This window comes from Dermochelys coriacea, chromosome 3 (assembly GCF_009764565.3).
Source record: "Dermochelys coriacea isolate rDerCor1 chromosome 3, rDerCor1.pri.v4, whole genome shotgun sequence".
NCBI lineage: Eukaryota > Metazoa > Chordata > Testudines > Dermochelyidae > Dermochelys > Dermochelys coriacea.
Window position 1 is genome coordinate 86409753 of NC_050070.1, and position 20946 is coordinate 86430698.

Genomic DNA, 20946 nt, shown 5'->3' on the forward strand with positions numbered 1-20946 from the left:
TAGCCATACGTGATACTGCTCAGGCTGGGAGGTGGAAGACCTTGTGGACTGAGGCTGTGGGCACACCATTGTCCAGGAAAATGAGGTTTTGGCGGAAAAGATGGAATGGCATCTCCATGTACAATGCCTGTGTGTACATTATTAACATAGGTCTATCTCACAGAGGGAGTTGAGCAGGAGGTACAGAGCTAGAGAGGTTGGTTACATGTCAGGATAGTAAAGGATCTTTTGTGGCTGGTGATGTTTCAGTGGCTAGAGTAAACCCACACAATGAACCTAACTGTACAGTACTGTACTATGTGAGAAATCTGCTGGGCTCCAGCTAGTGATCATCTTAAGCCTTGGAACCCAAAGACTGATTGCTTGGAGGGAAAGTTAAAATCCCTGTGACTGCAGTGACGTATCTGGATTACTCCCTTCTAGGATAAATTTGTTAGTCTGATAAGACAGAAAGGTCAATGGACCAAGGGTTTCCCAAAGGTATAAAGAAAAATCATGGATCGTGAGGCAGCCCTCCATGTTACTGCTGAGGTCCCTCTTTCCCATTGTAATAGGGCTCCCTCAGAAGCTATGCTGCCATTAGGTAGCCACTTGTATCCTAACAGCGTCCTTTTCCCCAGCCCTGCAGTGTGGATGGCCAGGAGAGTGGATACTATACCATACGCACGCACCGGAATTAATGGTGATAGTCAGCATTTAACTATAATTCTGAAGGAATTCTGGTCCATGGATTAGAACAATTTACCTCTTTTGCTGCTCTTAAATGTACTGCTCTAGCTCAAATAGCACAGGTCTGTGCAGTAGATTTAAAGTTCCTCCTGGGTACAGGACTGCTAATGGCTCATGCACAGGAAGGAAGGCAATGTGGTTCTGTATGATGAAATTACGTTTTTCTCAGTTTGCTTAAAAAAAAAACAAAACAACCCTAGGAAACTACATACAAGAACCATTAGAACATTCAACCTGTAGTCAAGCTCTCAGAAGTTCAGAAATGCCAACTTAAGGTAGCCTGTGCAATCTTACTTTGACCCCCTTATGTGTGCAGACTTTAATTACATGAGCACATACTGTTTGTTCTATAATACCTCTCTATCTTATGCAGTGCCCAGGCCAGACAGTTAATGAGACAGAAGGCTGCAAGACGAGAAGTGACATTTTCTTGTACGTAACACTGGACTGTGTCTCAGAAGAGGGGTTCTACTTCTACCTCTTAACACTGACTGATGTTTGTCAAAATTATAACACCTATGTACAGAAGAGGCTGGATTAAAGTTACACAAATAGGAAATACCAAAACTAACACTAACTTTTGAGAGCTTGACTTTGCAACCTTTGTTCTTTTAACATAGGTGAGGTGTGTTTGAAGAAATCATTATATTATATTTATTTGTATTGTGCTTGTACCTACAGGCCCCAGCCTCACTGTGCTAGATGCTGTAAAAACATACAACAAAGTTGCTGTCCTTGCCCTGAAGAGGTTGTGATCCAAATACAAGACAACAGATAATACATATAGTAAACAGCTGTAACACTGAGGCACTAAAACGTACGGTGTAAAGAGGAGTAAGAGGAAAGGCACAACCCTGCAGGTACTCACCAACAGAACATAAAAAAGAACTATAAAAATATCCAAACATAAGAGGTCCTGCTAGAGAAGTAATGTAATGCCCTGATTTACAAAGGGCATTGGTGGTGCTTATAGCATAACATGGAGGTGATTCAAAAGGTAATTTCCTCTAGCTTTACAATAAGATATAGGAAAAACTGTCTTGAATAATCACAAGGGTCGGTAGCTTATTGGTAAAGGTGGAACAAAACTGTACTACAATACACTGGGAATACCTTCTGGTGGTCTCAAGATATGATACTGGCTAAAAAGGTTGGTCTCAGACAAGTTTTACTGTATCAAATTTGACGTATGGAGCTGTCCATAAATTATGTAACTTATTTGGGGTGGGTCTTTAATCTTGTGAATTTGGTTCATTGTTACAAAGTGTTACAAGGGGTGGGAGCGTCTTGAAATTTTTTTTTTTAAAAAAGTTATATAATTTATGGACAGCCCTGTGACCTTTGGCAGTCTGGACTGCTAGTCAAGGACTGAATGAATAAGGAGGAAGAGCTCTCTCTCAAGCAGAATAGAGCTGAGGCACACTGGATGGTATAGAGAAGCCTGTACTGCCACTGCCTCTGATAGAAAATAAAAATTGTAAGGAAAGCTCCTATAGAACCTGGTGAGCAATAAATAATATTTATGTGGCTATGGAAGCTCCTCAGATACATTCTGGAAGGATTTGGTAATGGGGAAGCTAAATGTATTGGGTGGGGTTATTTTATTGGAATTTGGCTCTAGGACAGAATAAAAGAAGGACCTGGCAGGTGCATGCATCTTAGCAGCCACCAGAAACATAATATGACACTCAACATAGGAAACAAAGATTGGTTTGTTAAGTAATCTGAGACTGAGTACAAGAGTCATTTATCAAGTTGGCATTAGCACAACAGCTTAACAAACTAAACTGTAACCTTTTTTGTCTCCATTCCAGTTTGCACAAAATAATATTGCAAGTACAAATTCGCTGAATATGATAAGCTATTGTTCAAAAAGTCAATACAATAAAATAAAACCACACAACTAAAGTATTTGAATCTGAAAGATATTCTGCCACGTTCACTTCAGGTTACCTGGATTTTGGACTCTCCTATCGAGGAAAGAAAATGAGGCAGGCAAAATTTTAAGGAACTTTGTTTTGAAGAATAGAAGGCCTTTTTTTCAGAAATGGTGGCATCTGCAGCTTCCTCAGACTTCATATGAAGCTGTGGATGCTCAGCCCCTCTAAGAAACATAAAGCTATAAATTGCTGTACTGTTAAGGCTTGATTTTCAAAACTGTCCAGACAATCACATCTAAATTGAATGAACTAGTGAGATTGCTAGTAGAGTATTTCTACACACGATTTCATATTTGCTTATTTGCAAGTACTCAGTTTGCAAACAATCATTGATAATCATGTGCATAATGTGCTATGCTATGTTGGCATCTATAGTTGTAAAAATCAGGCCTTTAATGTCCTATGTTATATTCAAACATAATACCATTGCCTAAGGGGAAGTTATTCAGGAATAAGGTACGATGTGCATTTAAAACACTATTGCTATGCTGGAAGAACTCCCTGTGTGGACTCTTATTATGGAAGTTATTCTACTATAAATTATTCTATAGCTATAATGGAAAACTGTACTTATTTAGGAACAGCTATGCCAGTCAATTTCCCCATGTACACAAACCCTAAGAGACACGCACAATCTTTCAGACACTGTTATTCAAAAACTCACTCTCTGTACAGGTAAAATATATATAAAATTCTGGCAGTTTAGATTAGGGTTAGGTGTTTCCATATCTGAGCGAGTGTAGGAACCTCCCTTTCTGTAAATATACACTATATAATATTTCTGTGTGTGCATGTTCTTGTAGAGAGTTAGGGTGTTTAGTTCCTAATATGAAGTTTAAGACTTTGGAATGCAGAGTTGTACTCAGGATAACTGTAGGTACAGTGAAGGAGTACTTCTGGCACCTTAGAGACTAACAAATTTATTAGAGCATAAGCTTTCGTGAGCTACAGCTCACTTCATCGGATGTAGCTCACGAAAGCTTATGCTCTAATAAATTTGTTAGTCTCTAAGGTGCCACAAGTACTCCTTTTCTTTTTGCGAATACAGACTAACACGGCTGCTACTCTGAAACCTGTAGTAGTCTCTGTTCACAACCCCTTATGGTTCTATTCTATAATAGTTTCCATTATAACTCCATTTCCAGCCATATCACTGTCTGAAATGTACACCTTTCAGGCTGAAATTTTCCAAACGTGGCCTTTAACCAAAGGGTAAATAATTCTAGAAAGTTTGAGGGGGGAAAATGTTTAATCTGTTTTTGTTTATTGAGGAGATGGTATGATGGGATAATATGATTTTGGCAATTAATTAATCTTTAAATATTCATGGTAAATAGGCCCAATAGCCTGTGATGGGATGTTAGATGGGGTGGAATCTCAGTTACTACAGAGAATTCTTTCCTGGGTATCTGGCTGGTGAATCTTGCCCATGTGCTCAGGATTCAGCTGACCGCCATATTTGGGGTCGGGTAGGAATTTTCCTCCAGGTCAGATTGGCAGAGGCCCTGGAGGTTTTTTGCCTTCCTCTGTAGCATGCGGCACGGGTCATTTGCTGGGGGATTCTCTGCTTCTTGAAATCTTTAAACCATGATTTGAGGACTTCAATAGCTCAGACGTAGGTGAGAGGTTTATCGCAGGAGTGGGTGGGTGAGATTCTGTGGCCTGCATTGTGCAGGAGGTCAGACTAGATGACCATAATGGTCCCTGCTGACCTTAATATCTATGAATCTATGAGTGAGATTAGAGTGAAACAAGATACTTTCCCCATTATAAAACATGATCTCATTTTTTTGTAAATAACTGGATAGCTGAGAACCAAGAGTTGAAATTAGGTATGGAAATTGGCATCTCTAAAGGCTTTTAAGGGTTCTGATGAAAAAAAGATGGTTTTAATTTACTGGGCTATGACCCTTTGGAGATCACACTATCTGAACATGTCATAGATCTTGCATGCAGTGTTGCTGTAGCCATGTTACAGTATATTAGAGAGACAAGGTGGGTGAAGTAATATTTTTTATTGGACCAGCTTCCACTGGTGAGACAGACAAGCTTTCCAGCTTATAGAGAGCTGATGTGGCAGCTATGTAAATGCATATTTAAGTTTATCCCTAATCATCAAAGCATTGAAGTGGTACTTAACTAAAACCCTATTGACTTTAAGGGGACTTGAAAGGGTGTGCTGAGCAGTTAATCAGGTGCTAGTGGAGTTTGTGGAAGTGGTGCTTTACTGAATGTGTCTGCTGAACACCCTTTCAGTGAAACTGCCTCTTTATTCCCATTATGGGTAAGGTAAGAAAGGCACCGAGCTGGTACTGCTAACATTTTTGAAAGTGTTCATGAATTTTGGTTGCTGTATTGTTTAAGAGCTCTGCTGACGTGATGCCTCTCAGTGCCTCACCAGCTGTGTCTGAAACACTGAGAACCTGGAACTCTCAATTATTTTAGCTACTAGTGAGTGCTCTGCATAATGACAGGTTTCAGAGTAGCAGCCATGTTAGTCTGTATTCGCAAAAAGAAAAGGAGTACTTGTGGCACCTTAGAGACTAACAAATTTATTTGAACATAAGCTCACGAAAGCTTATGCTCAAATAAATTTGTTAGTCTCTAAGGTGCCACAAGTACTCCTTTTCTTTTAGTGAGTGCTCATTACTGCTAAAAACAAGTCCTAGGTGTTGTGAATTAGGCACACACAATGAGTGAGCGCCTTTGGAAAACTTCTGCCTGTCAGTGACTTGCTCAACCAGGTTCCCAAAGGAAGTTTGTGCCACAGTTAGGAACAGAGCCTAGAGCAGGGCTGCTCAATGGGCCGGTACCTCTCAACAATTACAGATGGGTTCTGAGTTACCCTGTCTGCAAAGTGCGGGCACGGGGCTGGGCCCATCACGCACAGCAGGGGGCGGATAAGCGAAACAGCGGCTGTGACCCCCCTCCCCGGAGCAGCAGCCTCGGCTGAGACCTTTGGCATCATTGCACCGTGCTGCTTTGTCTGGCATGTGTATTATGAATTTTGTGACTTTGTCCGGACCCATAACTATTTCACATTTGGGGACAACGTATACCTTCAAATCAGCGGCACTGCTATGGGTACCCGCATGGCCCCACAGTATGCCAACATTTTTATGGCTGACTTAGAACAACACTTCCTCAGCTCTCATCCCCTAAAGCCCCTACTCTACTTGCGCTACATTGATGACATCTTCATCATCTGGACCCATGGAAAAGAAGCCCTTGAGGAATTCCACCATGATTTCAACAATTTTCATCTCACCATCAACCTCAGCCTGGACCAGTCCACACAAGAGATCCACTTCCTGGACACTACAGTGTTAATAAGTGATGGTCACATAAACACCACCCTATATCGGAAACCTACTGACGGCTATACTTACCTACGTGTCTCCAGCTTTCATCCAGACCACACCACACGATCCGTTGTCTACAGCCAAGCTCTACGATACAACCGTATTTGCTCCAACCCCTCAGACAGAGACAAACACCTAAAAGATCTCTATCATGCATTCTTACAACTACAATACCCACCTGCTGAAGTGAAGAAACAGATTGACAGAGCTAGAAGAGTACCCAGAAGTCACCTACTACAGGACAGGCCCAACAAAGAAAATAACAGAACGCCACTAGCCATCACCTTCAGCCCCCAACTAAAACCTCTCCAACGCATCATCAAGGATCTACAACCTATCCTGAAGGACGACCCATCACTCTCACAGATCTTGGGAGACAGGCCAGTCCTTGCTTAAAGACAGCCCCCCAATCTGAAGCAAATACTCACCAGCAACCACACACCAGACAACAGAACCACTAACCCAGGAACCTATCCTTGCAACAAAGCCCGTTGCCAACTCTGCCCACATATCTATTCAGGGGATACCATCCTAGGGCCTAATCACATCAGCCACGCTATCAGAGGCTCGTTCACCTGCGCATCTACCAATGTGATATATGCCATCATGTGCCAGCAATGCCCCTCTGCCATGTACATTGGTCAAAGCAGACAGTCTCTATGTAAAAGAATAAATGGCCATAAATCAGATGTCAGGAATTATAACATTCAAAAACCAGTCGGAGAACACTTCAGTCTCTCCGGTCACTCTATTACAGACTGAGGGTGGCTATCCTTCAACAAAAAAACCTTCAAAAACAGACTCCAACGAGAGACTGCTGAATTGGAATTTATTTGCAAACTGGACACCATTAACTTAGGCTTGAATAGAGACTGGGAGTGGATGGGTCATTACACAAAGTAAAACTATTTTCCCCTGTTTATCCCCCCCCTTCCTCATAGGTTGTCAACTGCTGGAAATGGCCGACCTTGATTATCACTAGAAAAGGGTTTTTTTCTCTCCTGCTGGTAACAGCTCACCTTTTCTGATCACTCTGGTTACAGTGTGTAGGTAACACCCCGTTTCATGTTCTCTGTGGATATAAAATCTCCCCCTGCATTTTCCACTGAATGCAGCCGATGAAGTGAGCTGTAGCCCACCTAAGCTTATGCGCAAATAAATGTGTTCGCCTCTAAGGAGCCCCAAGTCCTCCGGACACGTGGGGGTCGCGCCGGAGGCACGCGCCCCCCTGCAGCCCCGAGGCCTGGCTGCCCGCCAAGGGAGCGACGCCCCGCCCCCGGGGCCCCGGCAGTGCGCCACCCCAGGGGTTGCCATGGCGGCCAGGTTTACAGTCACGTGCGCCGCGCCCGGCCGCTGTTCCGGGTGGTTTGCGCTCACGTACCCACAAAGCGAAAACGAGGTTGTTGAATAGGGAGGAGAAGGGCGAATCTGCCGCCATTTTGTACCGAGGCCAAGCGTCCTCCCGGGTCCCCCGCCCGCTCGCCCGGCAACGTCCATACGCGAGCAGCGACGGCGAGCCCGCCGCCTCCTCTCAGCTCCCGGCGTGCACCGCGGTAGGTGGGGCGTGTAGGTCCAAAGCTACGGAGCGTCAGCAAGGGCGCGGGGGAGGCGCGGTGCACGCTGGGAGTTGTAGTCCCTGGCTCCTTCCGCCTGTCACGTTAGTGGACACGCCGGTGTCTCGGCGGCCGCGGGGGCGGGGCTGGCCCGCGCCGCTCCCCGCACTCGGAGCCATGGCCGGCGCCGGCAGGAAGAAGCAGGTTCGCTTCGCCCGGCCGGAGGCGGAGGACACGCTGCGGGGCGGTGAGGGCCCGGCGGCGGCGGCGGAGCCGGAGCCGGAGCCGAGTCTGCTCCCGCAGCGCGCGCCGCGGCCTGAGGTGATCGTAGCCGGCGGCGGCGGCGGCAGCGGCAGGCGCCGGGGCGGGGAGGGAGCGGCGCTGCTGCTGCGATGGTGCATCTCCGGGGTGCTGTGCTCGGGCTTCCTGGGCCTGGTGAGCGGGGGTGGGCCGGGCCTGGATCTCCCCTCCCTGGCAAACCCGCCCGGGGCGCCGCTGTCCCAGGAGCCGCCCCCGAGGGGCAGCCCCGTGCTGGGGGCTGGACCTGGTACCGGTGATGCTTTGGCGCAGCCCCTGCTTCGGTGCGGTTGGGGGCCATGTGCGGCCCCTCTTCCCCGGGGGCAGGGCCCTGTGCGGGGCTAGTGAGCACAAGACCTGCAATGCTGGGGCAAAGCAATGGTCCCTCTAGCCCCATATCCTGTCTCTGACAGGGCCGCGGCCAGCTGCTTCAGCGAGGACCACAACAGGGTAATTACTGATAGACCCATCCCCTGTTGTCCGGTCCCAGCTGCTGCTATATGGCGATTTAGAGATACCCAGGGCATCGGGTTGAATCCCTGACCATCTTGGCTAAGAGCCATTGCTGGACCTATGATCCATGAATTTGTGTAATTTTTTAAAATCCCAGTTATAGTTTTGGCCTTTGCAACATCTTCCACAGGTTAACTGGGCTGTATGAAGAAGTACTGCCTTATGTTTGTTTTAAACCTGCTATCTATTAATTTCATTGGGTGACCCCTGGTTCTTGTGTTATGTAGAAGGATAATTAACACTGTTTTATTCATTCTCGCCACACCATTCAGATAGTAATAAACTAATGAGGCAGCACAGAGAGCATTGATAGAGCCCTAGGGCTGAGCTCAGCCATGTTGGCTTCCTGGTCATTTCTAGATAGTATTTTGGGTTTGGTTCGTCACACAGGCAGGTGAAACTATCCCAGGTGCTCAGCTGCTTGAGGAGTAATGTTTCTATAGCACTGGATTGTATAAGAACCTTTAATTTTGCATAGTAGTGAGCACATTGCTGGTACTGAAATGATGAATGTCCCATACAGCCAAGTTTTCCTTTGGTCTTATTCTCACAATGAGGTACTATTCCCTGCCTGAAACTCACTTGAGTGCTCCACGAGCTTATTCCAAAGGTGACTGCAAGTAAAACTTAAATTTCACTTTGCACTTGGTGCTTTTCACACAGTTAAAAGAAAACATGTATGTAAATGATCGCGGTAGAACAGATTTGGATTACATCAAGTGATATTTTAATATTCATTAGTAAGGCTAAGATTTTGTCCCTGATAGTTTTAATAAAAATCAGGGACAGGTCATGGGCATAAAAGAAAAATTAACGGAAGCCATGACCTGTCCCTGACTTTTACTAAGACTATCCGGGACAAAATGGGGATCTGTGCATCCCCACACCGCCTGAAGTGGGGCAGCTGCACAGGGGCTAGGAGCCGCCTGCAGGAGCTGGAGGCTGCAGGATACCGTACTTCCTGCAGCTCTGAGGGTTATCCGCTGCCTGTATGGGCTGGGAGCTGTGGGGTGCCCCCGGCTCCCATGTCAGCCAGGAGCTGTGGGATACGCACATGGGGGCCAGGGGCTCATGGTGAGCTGGGACCCCGGGGGTTCCCCCACTGCAGCTGGGAATTCCCACGCAGCCTCCACTGCCTGCGAGCTTGGGGGTTCCCTTCTGCCCGCAGTGGCCACCAGAGGCGGTGGGGGGACCCTGCAGCTCCCAACCGCTGAAGTCACGGAGGTTGCTGGAAGTCACAGATTCTGTGACTTCCACGACCTCCGTGACTAAATCATAGCCTTATTCATTAGCAATATTACCATGGCACCTAGGAGCCGTAGTTCAGGACAAGGATTCAGTTGTGCTTAATGCTATACAAAAATGGACAAAAAGACTGTCCCTGCCTTGAAGAGTTTACGATGTAAGGCACTATCTATATGGCCACTTTCAGTGCTAAAGCTTTAGTCATTCAGGGGTGTGAAAAAACACCCCCCCCCAGTGACAAAAGGTTTAGCTCTGAAAAGCGCCAGTGTAGATAGCGCTTTATCGTTGGTAGCCACGCTGTAACGTGAGTAGTGTAGACATACCCTAAGTAATCTGCCAACCTATTTTGGCCTGGTCTTATGTGAAATTCATTACCAACTTATAAGTTAAATTGAAAACTGGCACTTTAAAATCAAAATAAGAGTGCCCCCAACATTAGATTGCATTGTTTAACTAAATCAGTTTCTAAAGTGACTTAATTAAGATGGTACAATTTTTGTTTGCAGACAAAGTCTTTGTAACATATGTCATTTCCTGCTGCTGGTGAGAGTTTATTTTGTTAACCCTCCGCCCTCTAAAATGAACAAACAAAAGATCCCCACTGTTTTTCAGGGTATGAGCATTGCTGTCCTGGGACCTACATTTCAAGATTTGGCTGCAAATGTGAATAAAAATGTCAGTGATATTTACTACATTTTCGTGGGTCGTTCTTTGGGATACCTTGGTGGTTCAGTGATTGGAGGGATTATCTTTGACTGCATGAACCCTCATCTCCTCTTGGGTAAGTGTACTCAAAATAATAATCTTTTGTATGTGACAAATGTATATCTTGATGAATCTTTAATATCTTTTTAAAGTGTGATAACCTTCACTTTTTCCAGAGGGGTTGGTATAGTAACAAAATGTGAAAGTTGTATTCAGAAATATATCTCAAGCCAGCTTTCACCTCCCTTACCTTGGTGTGTCCTGCAAGTATCCTGTTGGCCTTTACCCTGCAGCCTTGTAGGATGAAAGTTGCATGTATGCTATCATCAGCATTGTCATACTCTTTTAAAAACACTGTACACTGCTGCAGGAGTGATACAATTAAAAATGATGAAATTCTGTTTCTGTTTCAGTTTCATTCCTGTCTCCTTTTATATTTGTGCTTTTAGTGAATTGATATACAATTTGATGATATTTCCTATGCAGAAGCAATAGTCTATTGGTAAGTCTAATAGGATAGCTGTTCTTGAATTGCAAAGGACCATATCTATGACTATCAGAACTAAATAAAAGATGCCTTTTTGCTCAAACAAAAAGAAGCAGAGTTGGATTTTTGTTTTTCTTATATTTATATAAAACAAATCAAATTTGATAATGGCCACATCACAAGCTCCATGAGAAAAATGAGAGAAGCTCAGCTGAGGTTCACATCTGATCATCTGTATTGCTGTCAGTGATACCACTTCACACAATTGAGTTACAACTTTACAAAAAAAAGATGTTGCAAACTCAACCTCTGTTAAAATACACTGCACCCGCTTGTTCATCTGTTCCATCTGACATGCACAAAATTTATGAATAAAATCTATTACAAATCTTCTGCTTCTCATTGATTCTCATTTATCTGTCAGACTTGAGGCATGTAAGTAAGCTGAAGACACATTTATCTAAAAAAGAAAAGGAGTACTTGTGGCACCTTTGAGACTAACAAATTTATTTGAGCATAAGCTTTCGTGAGCTACTCTAAGGTGCCACAAGTACTCCTTTTGTTTTTGCGAATACAGACTAACACGGCTGCTACTCTGAAACACATTTATCTGAAACCTGAAACAGAGATTCCTGAACTAATAAAGCAAAATCTTTCATGCTTATCATATTCAAAAGTAAGGTGAACTGATGGCAAGCTCTAAACACCGTTATCTGTAGAACTGTTTCCTAGGTTTTGCCTTAATTTTTCATGTATTGTCAATTTGAGAAATAATTCTCATGCTTTCAATTTTCAGTTGAATAGGCAATGGAGAAAAGATCTCATCTCATAGGTTGACTAAGTTTAAATTAATAAATTCTTTTAACAGAACTTATTCTTTTTGAAACTCTACAGTGAATTAAGAGCCTATTTATGATGTGGGCCTATAACGTGCTAATGTTAATGGAAGCTAAATTTGTGCATTGAGAGTAAGTGGAGAACATAGTTTAGCTGAGGACTGCCTAGTGTGATCACTAGAGCTGGTCAGAGGATGATGTTTCAGTTTTGTGAAGAATTTGACATTTGAAAATTTGACTTTATTTAAAATCGAAATGAAACTCAATTTTGAAATCTTCCAATCTAAAATGAGCTTTGCTTTGTGATCAGAATGCCTTGGTTTGACAAAACCAGAATGTTTTTCATCTTGGTTTTTATTTTATATTACTACCTAGTAATGCAAAATAATTTTTTTTAAACAGTCACTTCAAAATGAAAAACTGAAACCGTTCGTTCCAAAAATCTCAAAACATCCCATTTTACATTGTCAGAACTTTTTTTTTCCTCTCTCAAAAAGAAAATTTGGCTTGATTTTTGTGTGTTTTGATTTTAACAAACACAATTTCTGAGGAAAAAAATGGTTCCATCGAAATCTTTTCAACCAGCTCTCATGAACACTAATTCAGTCTAACCTGACTGCTTTAAGCTTAAGCAGTCTGTCATAAGACACAGATTTAATTATAATAAATTGACTGTTTTGGAGCTTCAGTATGGATTTTGGATTACCTTTATAGGGTTAACCATGCTGGGAACAGCAGTTGGTCTTCATGCCATACCATGGTGTAAGAAAGCACTATTGTTAACTGCCCTGATGTCAGTCATTGGGACTTCCATGGGTGTTCTAGACACAGGTAAGTTAACAGATCCTCTTCCCTGCTGCAGGAAGTCCTGTGGATTGAATGAGTCAACTGGAGTCTGTCAACTCCCCTTGCATCTATCTGAGAGAACTGTTTGCACTCATGAGGTGCAAGAGATCCACAAGAGCTGAGTTTATGCTCATCATTAAGACTTCCAATTTGTGTGGCAAGCATGTTCTGTTGTCAGGATAGGCATACGGCCTGCTAAAATAGTTAAATTTCACTTAGTGAAGGAGGAGGAATATGTATGTTTTGTTTTCTAGCATGCATGATGTATGTATGCTAAACTAAATTTGTGTTCATATTCATTGTCACTTGCCATTAAAGTTACTCTCTCTTGCTGTTACTACAGTAATATCATCCATACTGAAGACAGTAAGAGCAGTTTTTTCCTGATTGTGATGCAAATGGTGAGGTAAATGGCAGGCTGGAATAATCTCTAGAATGAATCTGCTGGTATATCTCTGACTGTATGTGGGATGGCATGGAAAGATTGCCAAGTATTCCTCAATTAACTACTTATTCAACCCATTTGTGTGACTAAGGTCTGAGTGAGCATCTCTAAGACAAATTTGATGCTATCTGCTGAGAAGAGAGCCTAGGTCTGAGTGTCACAAATAGGATGTCAAAGAAGATCCTGAGCTTTATCTGAAATGCCATAATGCTGCCAAATGGAATACTGTTTGAACTGAGTTAGTTCTTGTTCTTGAGATAAAAAGGTAAAAAAAAAAAAAAAAAAAAAAAAACCAGCATGTGCAGTGAAACCTTCTACTGCTTAATGTTTTTATAAGCAGAGCTTCACTCTAGCTAGATTTGCAGTTTTCACATTTCATGCCCTGAAACAGGTAAGGACTTTTGATTCCATATATTATAAAAGAAGTTCTTTATAATCGGCTTCCACTGTAGATTGTTCTGACAGATTGACTAGATATATATTAACTAAATAACTGATTGGGAAGAAACCATACTGTATCTTTAGTTTCCATATTAAATAAATGGATCCTCATCTCTTTAATCTGCAGGTGGAAATGTCCTTGCATTGAATACATGGGGAACAGACGCTGGACCACATATGCAGGCCTTACACTTCAGTTTTGCACTGGGTGCCCTTGTGGCCCCAATCCTGGCAAAAATGGCATTGGGCAGCTTCATATCTCCTAAAGTCCAAATGGAAGATGAAAAGACAAACCACTCTGTTCCGAGTGATATACCTAATGCACTGTCTGGATCAGCAATGACGCTGCATTCTAATATGAGCTTTACGTGGTCCTATATTTTCATAGGGACCTATATTTTGATAGTTTCTTTGTTGTTTGTTGTTCTGTATTCAAGGACCGGCTCAGTGCGAGATAAAGCAAAAGCTTCTCTGCAGAAATGCCAAATTGCCAAATATCACTGTGCCCTTCTCATTCTCCTTTTCCTTTTCTTCTTTTGCTATGTAGGAGCAGAGGTCACCTATGGCTCTTACATTTTCAGTTATGCAAAGGTTTATGCAGACATGAAAAAAAGTGAAGCAGCTGGTTTGAACTCCCTTTTTTGGGGAGCATTTGCAGCTTGCAGAGGACTGGCAATCTGTTTTGCTACCTGTTTATACCCTGGTACTATGATTCTGCTGAGTGTCATAGGTTCCACTGTCTCTTCTCTGTTCCTGGCACTGTTCAGTAAGCATCCAGTTTCGCTCTGGGTTGGAACAGCAGTGTATGGTGCTTCAATGGCTACCATCTTTCCCAGTGGCATTTCCTGGATTGAACAGTACACCACCATACAAGGAAAGTCTGCTTCTCTCCTTATAGTTGGTGCTGCCTTGGGGGAGATGTGCATTCCAGCAGTGGTTGGGTTTCTTGAAGGAAAATTTCACAATGTCCCTGTGATGATGTATGCTGCATTGGGAGCATCTGTAATGACAGCCGTACTATTTCCTGTGATGTATAAATTAGCCACTTCTCCCAGTGAGAGTAAGTTAAAAGATGGTGGTGGGAACGAGGACCAGAAAGCTTTGTTGTCCAACTTTGAATTTAATGAAGATGAGGAAGATGAAGAGGATGCAGGAGAATGGAATGAAGCAGACTTTGAAGTAATTGAAATGAATGATACAGTGAGAGAGTCTGTGGTAGAGACATCTCAAAAGATCCCAGGGGAGTCTCCAGCTAAAGTGTCCTTGCAGCCACCTTCAAACATATTTAATTCTTCTCCAGTGATTGCTCTTAGCTCCCCAGGGAGAAAGCAATTCAATAGAGACAGAGAGAAGAATGATTAAAGTAAAAGCTAGGCTGCTTACTTGAAATGACTGCCTGGCTTCTGTAAGGTAGTAATCACAATCAAATAAGCTGTTTTTGTAAAGAGATTCAGAATTTTAATAATGGTACAAAGCCAAGTGTTTCAGCCTCTGTGCTTGCCAAATCCCAGTTTATGCTTTTTTATTTTAGTCTGCAACCGTGCATCCTTCAGTGTCAAAGAATGTGTATGTTGGACACACCAAAGAGGGAGTCTGTGGTAATACGATCAGGTGTTTGTGTCATGGAACTAAAAGTAATTTAGACTAAACATATGGGAAACATTTCTTAAATGTGTGGCTGTAAACAGTTTCTCGAAGAAAGTGGTGGGCACCCTAATGTAACTTCAAGTGAGATTGTTCGGAGTATTTTAAACATATTTTTAGAACAATTCTTCATTGGCATCAGAAATGAGAGAAGAATATTGAACTTCTTGAATCTAGTGAAGGGGATATTCCATGGCACTTAGTTTAGTATGTAACATAAACCAGGAAATTGAGTTAAACAACAAGCTGTCGGTTGTGTCCTTGTCCTTTCGAGAAAGTGGAAAAGTTGATAGCTCAACAGCTTTAGTTAATGGATGTATTGTTGATCTTGACTGGGAATTGCCTGGCTCTGTCATTTTCATGTAATGTTGTGTAAATATAGATTTCTGTGTTTAGTTCATTTTAAATAATGGAAACATCAAATGTGTTGCACTAGAATAAAATATTTATTTAGGGAGGTTTTTAAAAATGTGTATTATGTACTCTTTCCAAGTATCTGGCAAGCCATCTTGCTTTGAAGAACAAAATGGTTTATCAAACATCTGCTGCATATTTTTTATTTTGAGAGGATGGAGAGAGAGGACAAGGGAGTTTTTTAAAAAGTAGTTGAGCTGACCTGCTATAATTTTTAACTCTTGATTGTTGAGCCATTATGAGCTACTCTTTAATCAATGGTTGGTTCCACTGAATGCATCCGATGAAGTGAGCTGTAGCTCACAAAAGCTTATGCTCAAATAAATTTGTTAGTCTCTAAGGTGCCACAAGTACTCCTTTTCTTTTTTCTTTAATCAGTGTTTGATAAACTACTGGTATCACAGGCAGTAATACACAGTAGCGTAATTACTTTACATATACCAAAACTAAATTTCAAAGGCAGTTTTACCTTCTTAGTAACCAGGAACCCCTAGTCCGTAGTATTGACTGAGGCCCTTAACTCTCAAATCATATTGTTCAAACAAAAGTTTTAAAGATCTGTTCTGGCTTTCCCTGAAGTTAATAGCAAAAATCCAGTGGGAGCACATACTTCTCTAGAAAAGGAAAATACATATCTTTTTTTCAAAGCAAAATGTACAAAACTGTCTGACTGTGTGCAAAGCTTAGCTTATGGCACACTTCAATAGCTGTTGGTTTACTTCTGGAAAATTAATAGGTTACAGTTACTAATGAAACCTTCCCTTTTCTAACAGCCACAGTATTGAGTGCAATCCAAGTTCTGAAAGGTACCAGAACGTGACCTATAACTGCTTCTTTTGTGCAAGTTGGATTGTTGCCCTCTGCTTTGTACTCTGGTAACATTGTAATGTTTCAGATACTTTGGATGTATTTGGAAGCTGCCTTAAGAGAAGGTCCATGTTCTGCACAGATGAGGTACAGTGGAGTGTTTCATGTAGAGAGAGAGAGATTGGAAATACCATGCTGGGGGAGGGGAGAAGAACTGAGTGCTAGCAAATAAATAAATCACCATAATGCCAAGAACAGACAAATATCAAAAGTGTTGTTTAGAATTAATTTGGAGCCTTCCATTTAATGCAGTCCTTCTATTTGAAAACCCAGATTTTGAAGGCAGCTTTCTGTGAGGCTGCATGATCAAAACTGGCTGTTTGTATTGCTCATTGGATAGTTAAGATTTTTGATGGTAATTTACTTTTGTAGTAAGAGTTGCAGTTTGTTTACATTTTGGAGCGTTTCTGTTGTGGTACAGAAACCTTTTTTAGAAGTTTGGGTTTATGACTGCTTCCCCTCTTCTCTCTCTCTCACCCACCCCCACACCCTTTATAAATTTCGCTTTCCTCTGAAATCTGAGGGGAAGAAATGGAGCAAGACCTAGCCATACTGGAAAACTTTTGCAGTTTATGGTGAGAGACAATGAAATCTTCAAGACATTTCCCCTCCCTGCTACTCCATAATGTTAGTGTAAATGCCAGTGTATTGCCTGTTTTTTCTGCAAAAGAGGGGAGCAGGATAAGATAATTGGATACTGACAGAAGACATATTTTAATAACGGACTGGTTCTGCTCCTTGAGTTGTCTGTTCAGAAGGGTATATTTTACCTACCTGGGTCTGTGATTAAACACTGGTAGGTAATCTGACTAGATTTTTTTTTTTAATTTATATCTTCATAGCTTCTGTTATAGTATCACACCTGCTATATCAATGCATTGCTAAACTTGGATTATGCTGTTGCAGTTGATGCATGAAAGCTCTCTCCTTCCCTTACTTAACAGTGTAAATATTTAAGGACCATATTCTACCCTTGGATGCATATGGCCGCCCATAAAGCCAATGGAAGCAGCTCTGCATATGCATTTACAATACTAGAGTTTGGCCTGCAAATCAGTATAGAAAATAACAACTGAACTGCAATGGTGGAGATCTTGACTTAAATAAGGAAGTCTAGGATAAGCTTTTGTTACATTCTGAAAATACTATTGAAATTCTATACTAAAAGCACTTACCATTTAATACTACTTATGCCTAATAATTGGAAAGCATGAATACTCTGTGCAACAACATGTGCATGGATGGCAAAAATCCCACAAATGACTTTGAAAATAAGCATATGAAGAAAGGTGGTGAGTCTCTCATACTTGGTGCTTTTTTCCCAGACTTTTTACAAAGGGATGTAAGAGATCTGTTGTTGCTGTAGGATCCTGAATGGAAACTGTTACAACAACAGCAAACCTGACACAGACATGCTGTCCACGTATGTGTGTTGTTTGAAACAAAACAGGCTTAACTGCCTTTTAGAGGTGTTTTAGACTTTTTTTGTCAATCAACTGGGTTTTTACTAAAATTGATACTCAAGCTTTAACAATTACTGGTTTTAAAGAGGAGCTTTTACTTGACAAAATCTAAACACAGTATGTTTTTGAATCATCAGTTCTATTTTGGTTTTTTTTATAAACCCTGTTTAGTATAATCTCTCGTAAAGCCAGTGATGGGTGGGAAGAAAGTGGAGGCTTTGTTCACTAAGCCTAGAGCATCTCTTTTGGCATCTCCATTCTTTACAGCCAGTGATCTTGTAGCCAGAAGAAAATTTTTTTTAAACCTTTCTGACCAGCATACAATATTTTTAATAAACCATTTAAACTGAATAGGAATCAGGAATTTCATTCCTCTCGCCTCTCAACATTAAAACAAACATGAAACAAAGCAATAGGGCCAGTGCTGGGAGACTGAAAGGCTAAATTAAATTTTTTTATTTTTGTGCTAAGGGAGGATAAAGTGAGGATGACGACAGACAAAAAGAAAAAAGCAATTTGAAGAGGGAGGTAATGTAAGCAAGGTCATTCTCAAGAATGTCTAATCAGTTTATACCCTGGTAGTGAAAATGAAATCCAAACTCCATGGAGAAACTTGGGCTCCATAGTCGGAAATTTACTTTGTTTGTGATCATAGCTGCTTTCTCCACAGTGGGCTGCTCAGTGTAGAGAGATTACATAATGTGGAGGTTTTATTTCAAGTTCACTGTATAAATTCCTGCATGATACATGCACCTAAATAATATTTTAAATATATTTTATAATATATATCAGATAAATGATCAGAGGGTTCCCCTGTGATACAATATAAGAGTGGCAAAGTGTAACACTCAAATAATTGGGGTAGCGTAAAGCTTTTTCTCTGTCACAGGACAACTGATGGAAAAATTGAAACTAAGAAATGCGGTATGTAGACAAAAAAAACAAATCTGTAGTGCAAGTCATCAACTGCTTTGACTAACGTCATGTGGAAATCTAGAATCAAGTTATACATTTAAAAATTACTTAGTAATAAGCCTGTCTGTAAGCCATTCCTAAAATGTTCAGATTGACCCCTAGCAGCCAGTGAGATGTTTTGTAGTATTTTTGAGTGATCACCTCTCTTCAAATTTGAGCACTTTTAGTTATTATGCAATGAAAACGTTAACTAAAATGGTGATGGGATGTACTTGCACAACAGCCAGCTTTCCCTCACTACCCCCTTTCAGCAACTATATTTAAATGTATGTAGGCAGTTTTTGTACATCAGATGATACATACTGTTACATGTAAAATATACTAAAGACAGATCAGCCAGGATGTATGTCAGTTTAGATTGATTAAGAAACTAATTAGTGACATGCTGCATTAGAATATTACAAGTTTCCTCTGCTGTCATCTTAAGATCCAACAACTATATAAAAGTTGCAGCCTTATGTCAGTCACTCTGTTGAGGGATTTCTGGGCTTTTTGTTAGCTGGAAAACACAAGTTACTGGTGTTTACTTTAAATTCATGTAGCTTTAGTATATTTGAATGTTAAAAGTTACCAGGTATTGCAGTTTAACCAGGAAAGTGCCTTCTTTGTCAGTCAATCAGTATTTAATTAGGACCTTAGTTTTGAATTTGATCAGAACCTTAAGAGACAAAGTATTTTATACTAGAAACAACCAGTGTCCTCCATATTTTTATTGGTTAATTTGATTATTTGGCAATACAGTTGTCATTTTAAGAAACCCTTGTTTCCTTAAGTGTCAGTGATCATCTTTAGTACAACATTTCAGTTATAGGCTTGTGGGAGCTGTGTTATGCTCAACGATAGCTAACTGAATTAATAGCAATTGCTTATGTCATTGAGAATCACAAGTACAAACTGAAGAAAGAAGAAAACACTATGAACATTTGCACATCAGTGCAATAAGATCTGTTCCTCTTGCTACATAGTTAAGGTGGGCAGCTGGCAGCAAATTGCCAATCTTCGAGCTAAATGAAAACATACTAATAGATGACAATGTCCATTAAAAAAACAGAATGCAATACTGTTTTTAAGATGAAGCATTTAAATGGTAAGGAACAATGTGAAGGTATTTTTGGTATTTGCACTTTTATCCCATAAATGAGACAGCACAAAGCTAGTAATATCAAGTAAGCAACAGTTCTTTGTGGTTTTTCTGTTATTCCAGTCTTGCTGTTGCTTACTGCTTATGCAACAATCTACACTTACATGAATTCAGTTTTTTCCATGCTTTTGTGTATGGTGGGCTTTTTGATTTAATATATTTAGGTTGAAAACTGCTTGATGTTTACATGACTGTGTAATGTGAAATTTATTGGATGAACAGTTTCTTGAATGTAATAAATTGCTCTAATTTACAAACAGGAGTAGCTTTTTATAATAAAGCTTGTACTGTGTTTCTGAACACTACTCATGAGCTTTAAATTTGCAATAAATAAAGGCCTAACTATTTCTACATTACTAGTAACAGGTCATTTTCAAACAGAAGCCTCCCAGTTTTGAAGCTTCCACTTCTCCCCTCTTTCCTTCCATTCCACCCTCAGACTGATAGAAGAAAAAATGGTTTAAAGAAAACTAGTTTTTGCTATTTAGAGACCGCTTTCTCCTTTACAAGCAGAAACATGGTATAAGTTTTAAACAAAAATTAGTACTTGTTGAAGAATGCTTTGAGGGCCCCCAAAGTTGTATTGTAATGAAAGGTGTTGGTTAAAAAGGGAGGTGAAAGCAGCAATAAAAATAATAGGAGTTAACTTTAATAATTAAATTAAATTTAATAGTTAAATTTAATAATTGAGTGCAAATCAGCACTTAGTGAAAAGACCAACACTGGAGGAGAGGCGAGTTTTATTAGTGAGAAATAGATCGTAACCAATCAAACTCTAAAATTAAAATTATCAGTCATGAATCATGATGTAGAAATGAGACAAGCTCTGTGAGGTAATATCTTTTATTAGACCAACTTAGAATATCAGGTTTGGAAGAGACCTCAGGAGGTCATCTAGTCCAAGCTCCTGCTCAAAGTAGGACTTAATCCCCAGCTAAAACTTCTCTATAATATCGTGGGACCAGTCTGACAACACTGCATCCATGATGCAGAAGTAGTCCATCAGTAATTGGGGAGGATGTTAAATGCTTTTAAATCAGCAC

The 20946-nt window shown here is 41.0% G+C and overlaps 1 protein-coding gene across 4 annotated transcripts; it reads left to right on the top strand.

The window, feature by feature from the left end:
- The first annotated feature begins 7441 nt into the window (after positions 1-7441).
- Positions 7442-15639, top strand: MFSD4B (major facilitator superfamily domain containing 4B). Of its 4 annotated transcripts, none has more exons than XM_038395396.2 (4): positions 7442-7584; positions 10252-10420; positions 12382-12498; positions 13527-15639. In XM_038395396.2, exons 2-4 carry the CDS (start codon positions 10255-10257, stop codon positions 14759-14761), a joined length of 1518 nt encoding a protein of 505 aa, XP_038251324.1. In that variant the 5' UTR covers positions 7442-7584; positions 10252-10254; the 3' UTR covers positions 14762-15639. The 4 variants fall into 4 exon arrangements, with proteins under 4 accessions (XP_038251324.1, XP_038251321.1, XP_038251322.1 ...); XM_038395393.2 differs by lacking the exon at positions 7442-7584 and adding an exon at positions 7762-8019; XM_038395394.2 differs by lacking the exon at positions 7442-7584 and adding an exon at positions 7762-7905.
- Positions 15640-20946: the final 5307 nt, after the last annotated feature.

Excerpts from the sequence above, each read along its gene's own strand:
- MFSD4B (XM_038395393.2), top strand. The coding sequence starts at position 7,762 with ATGGCCGGCGCCGGCAGGAAGAAGCAGGTTCGCTTCGCCCGGCCGGAG. Across the intron at positions 8,020-10,251 it reads GCTCGGGCTTCCTGGGCCTG|GGTATGAGCATTGCTGTCCT; the intron begins GTGAGCGGGGGT and ends ACTGTTTTTCAG. Across the intron at positions 10,421-12,381 it reads GAACCCTCATCTCCTCTTGG|GGTTAACCATGCTGGGAACA; the intron begins GTAAGTGTACTC and ends TTACCTTTATAG.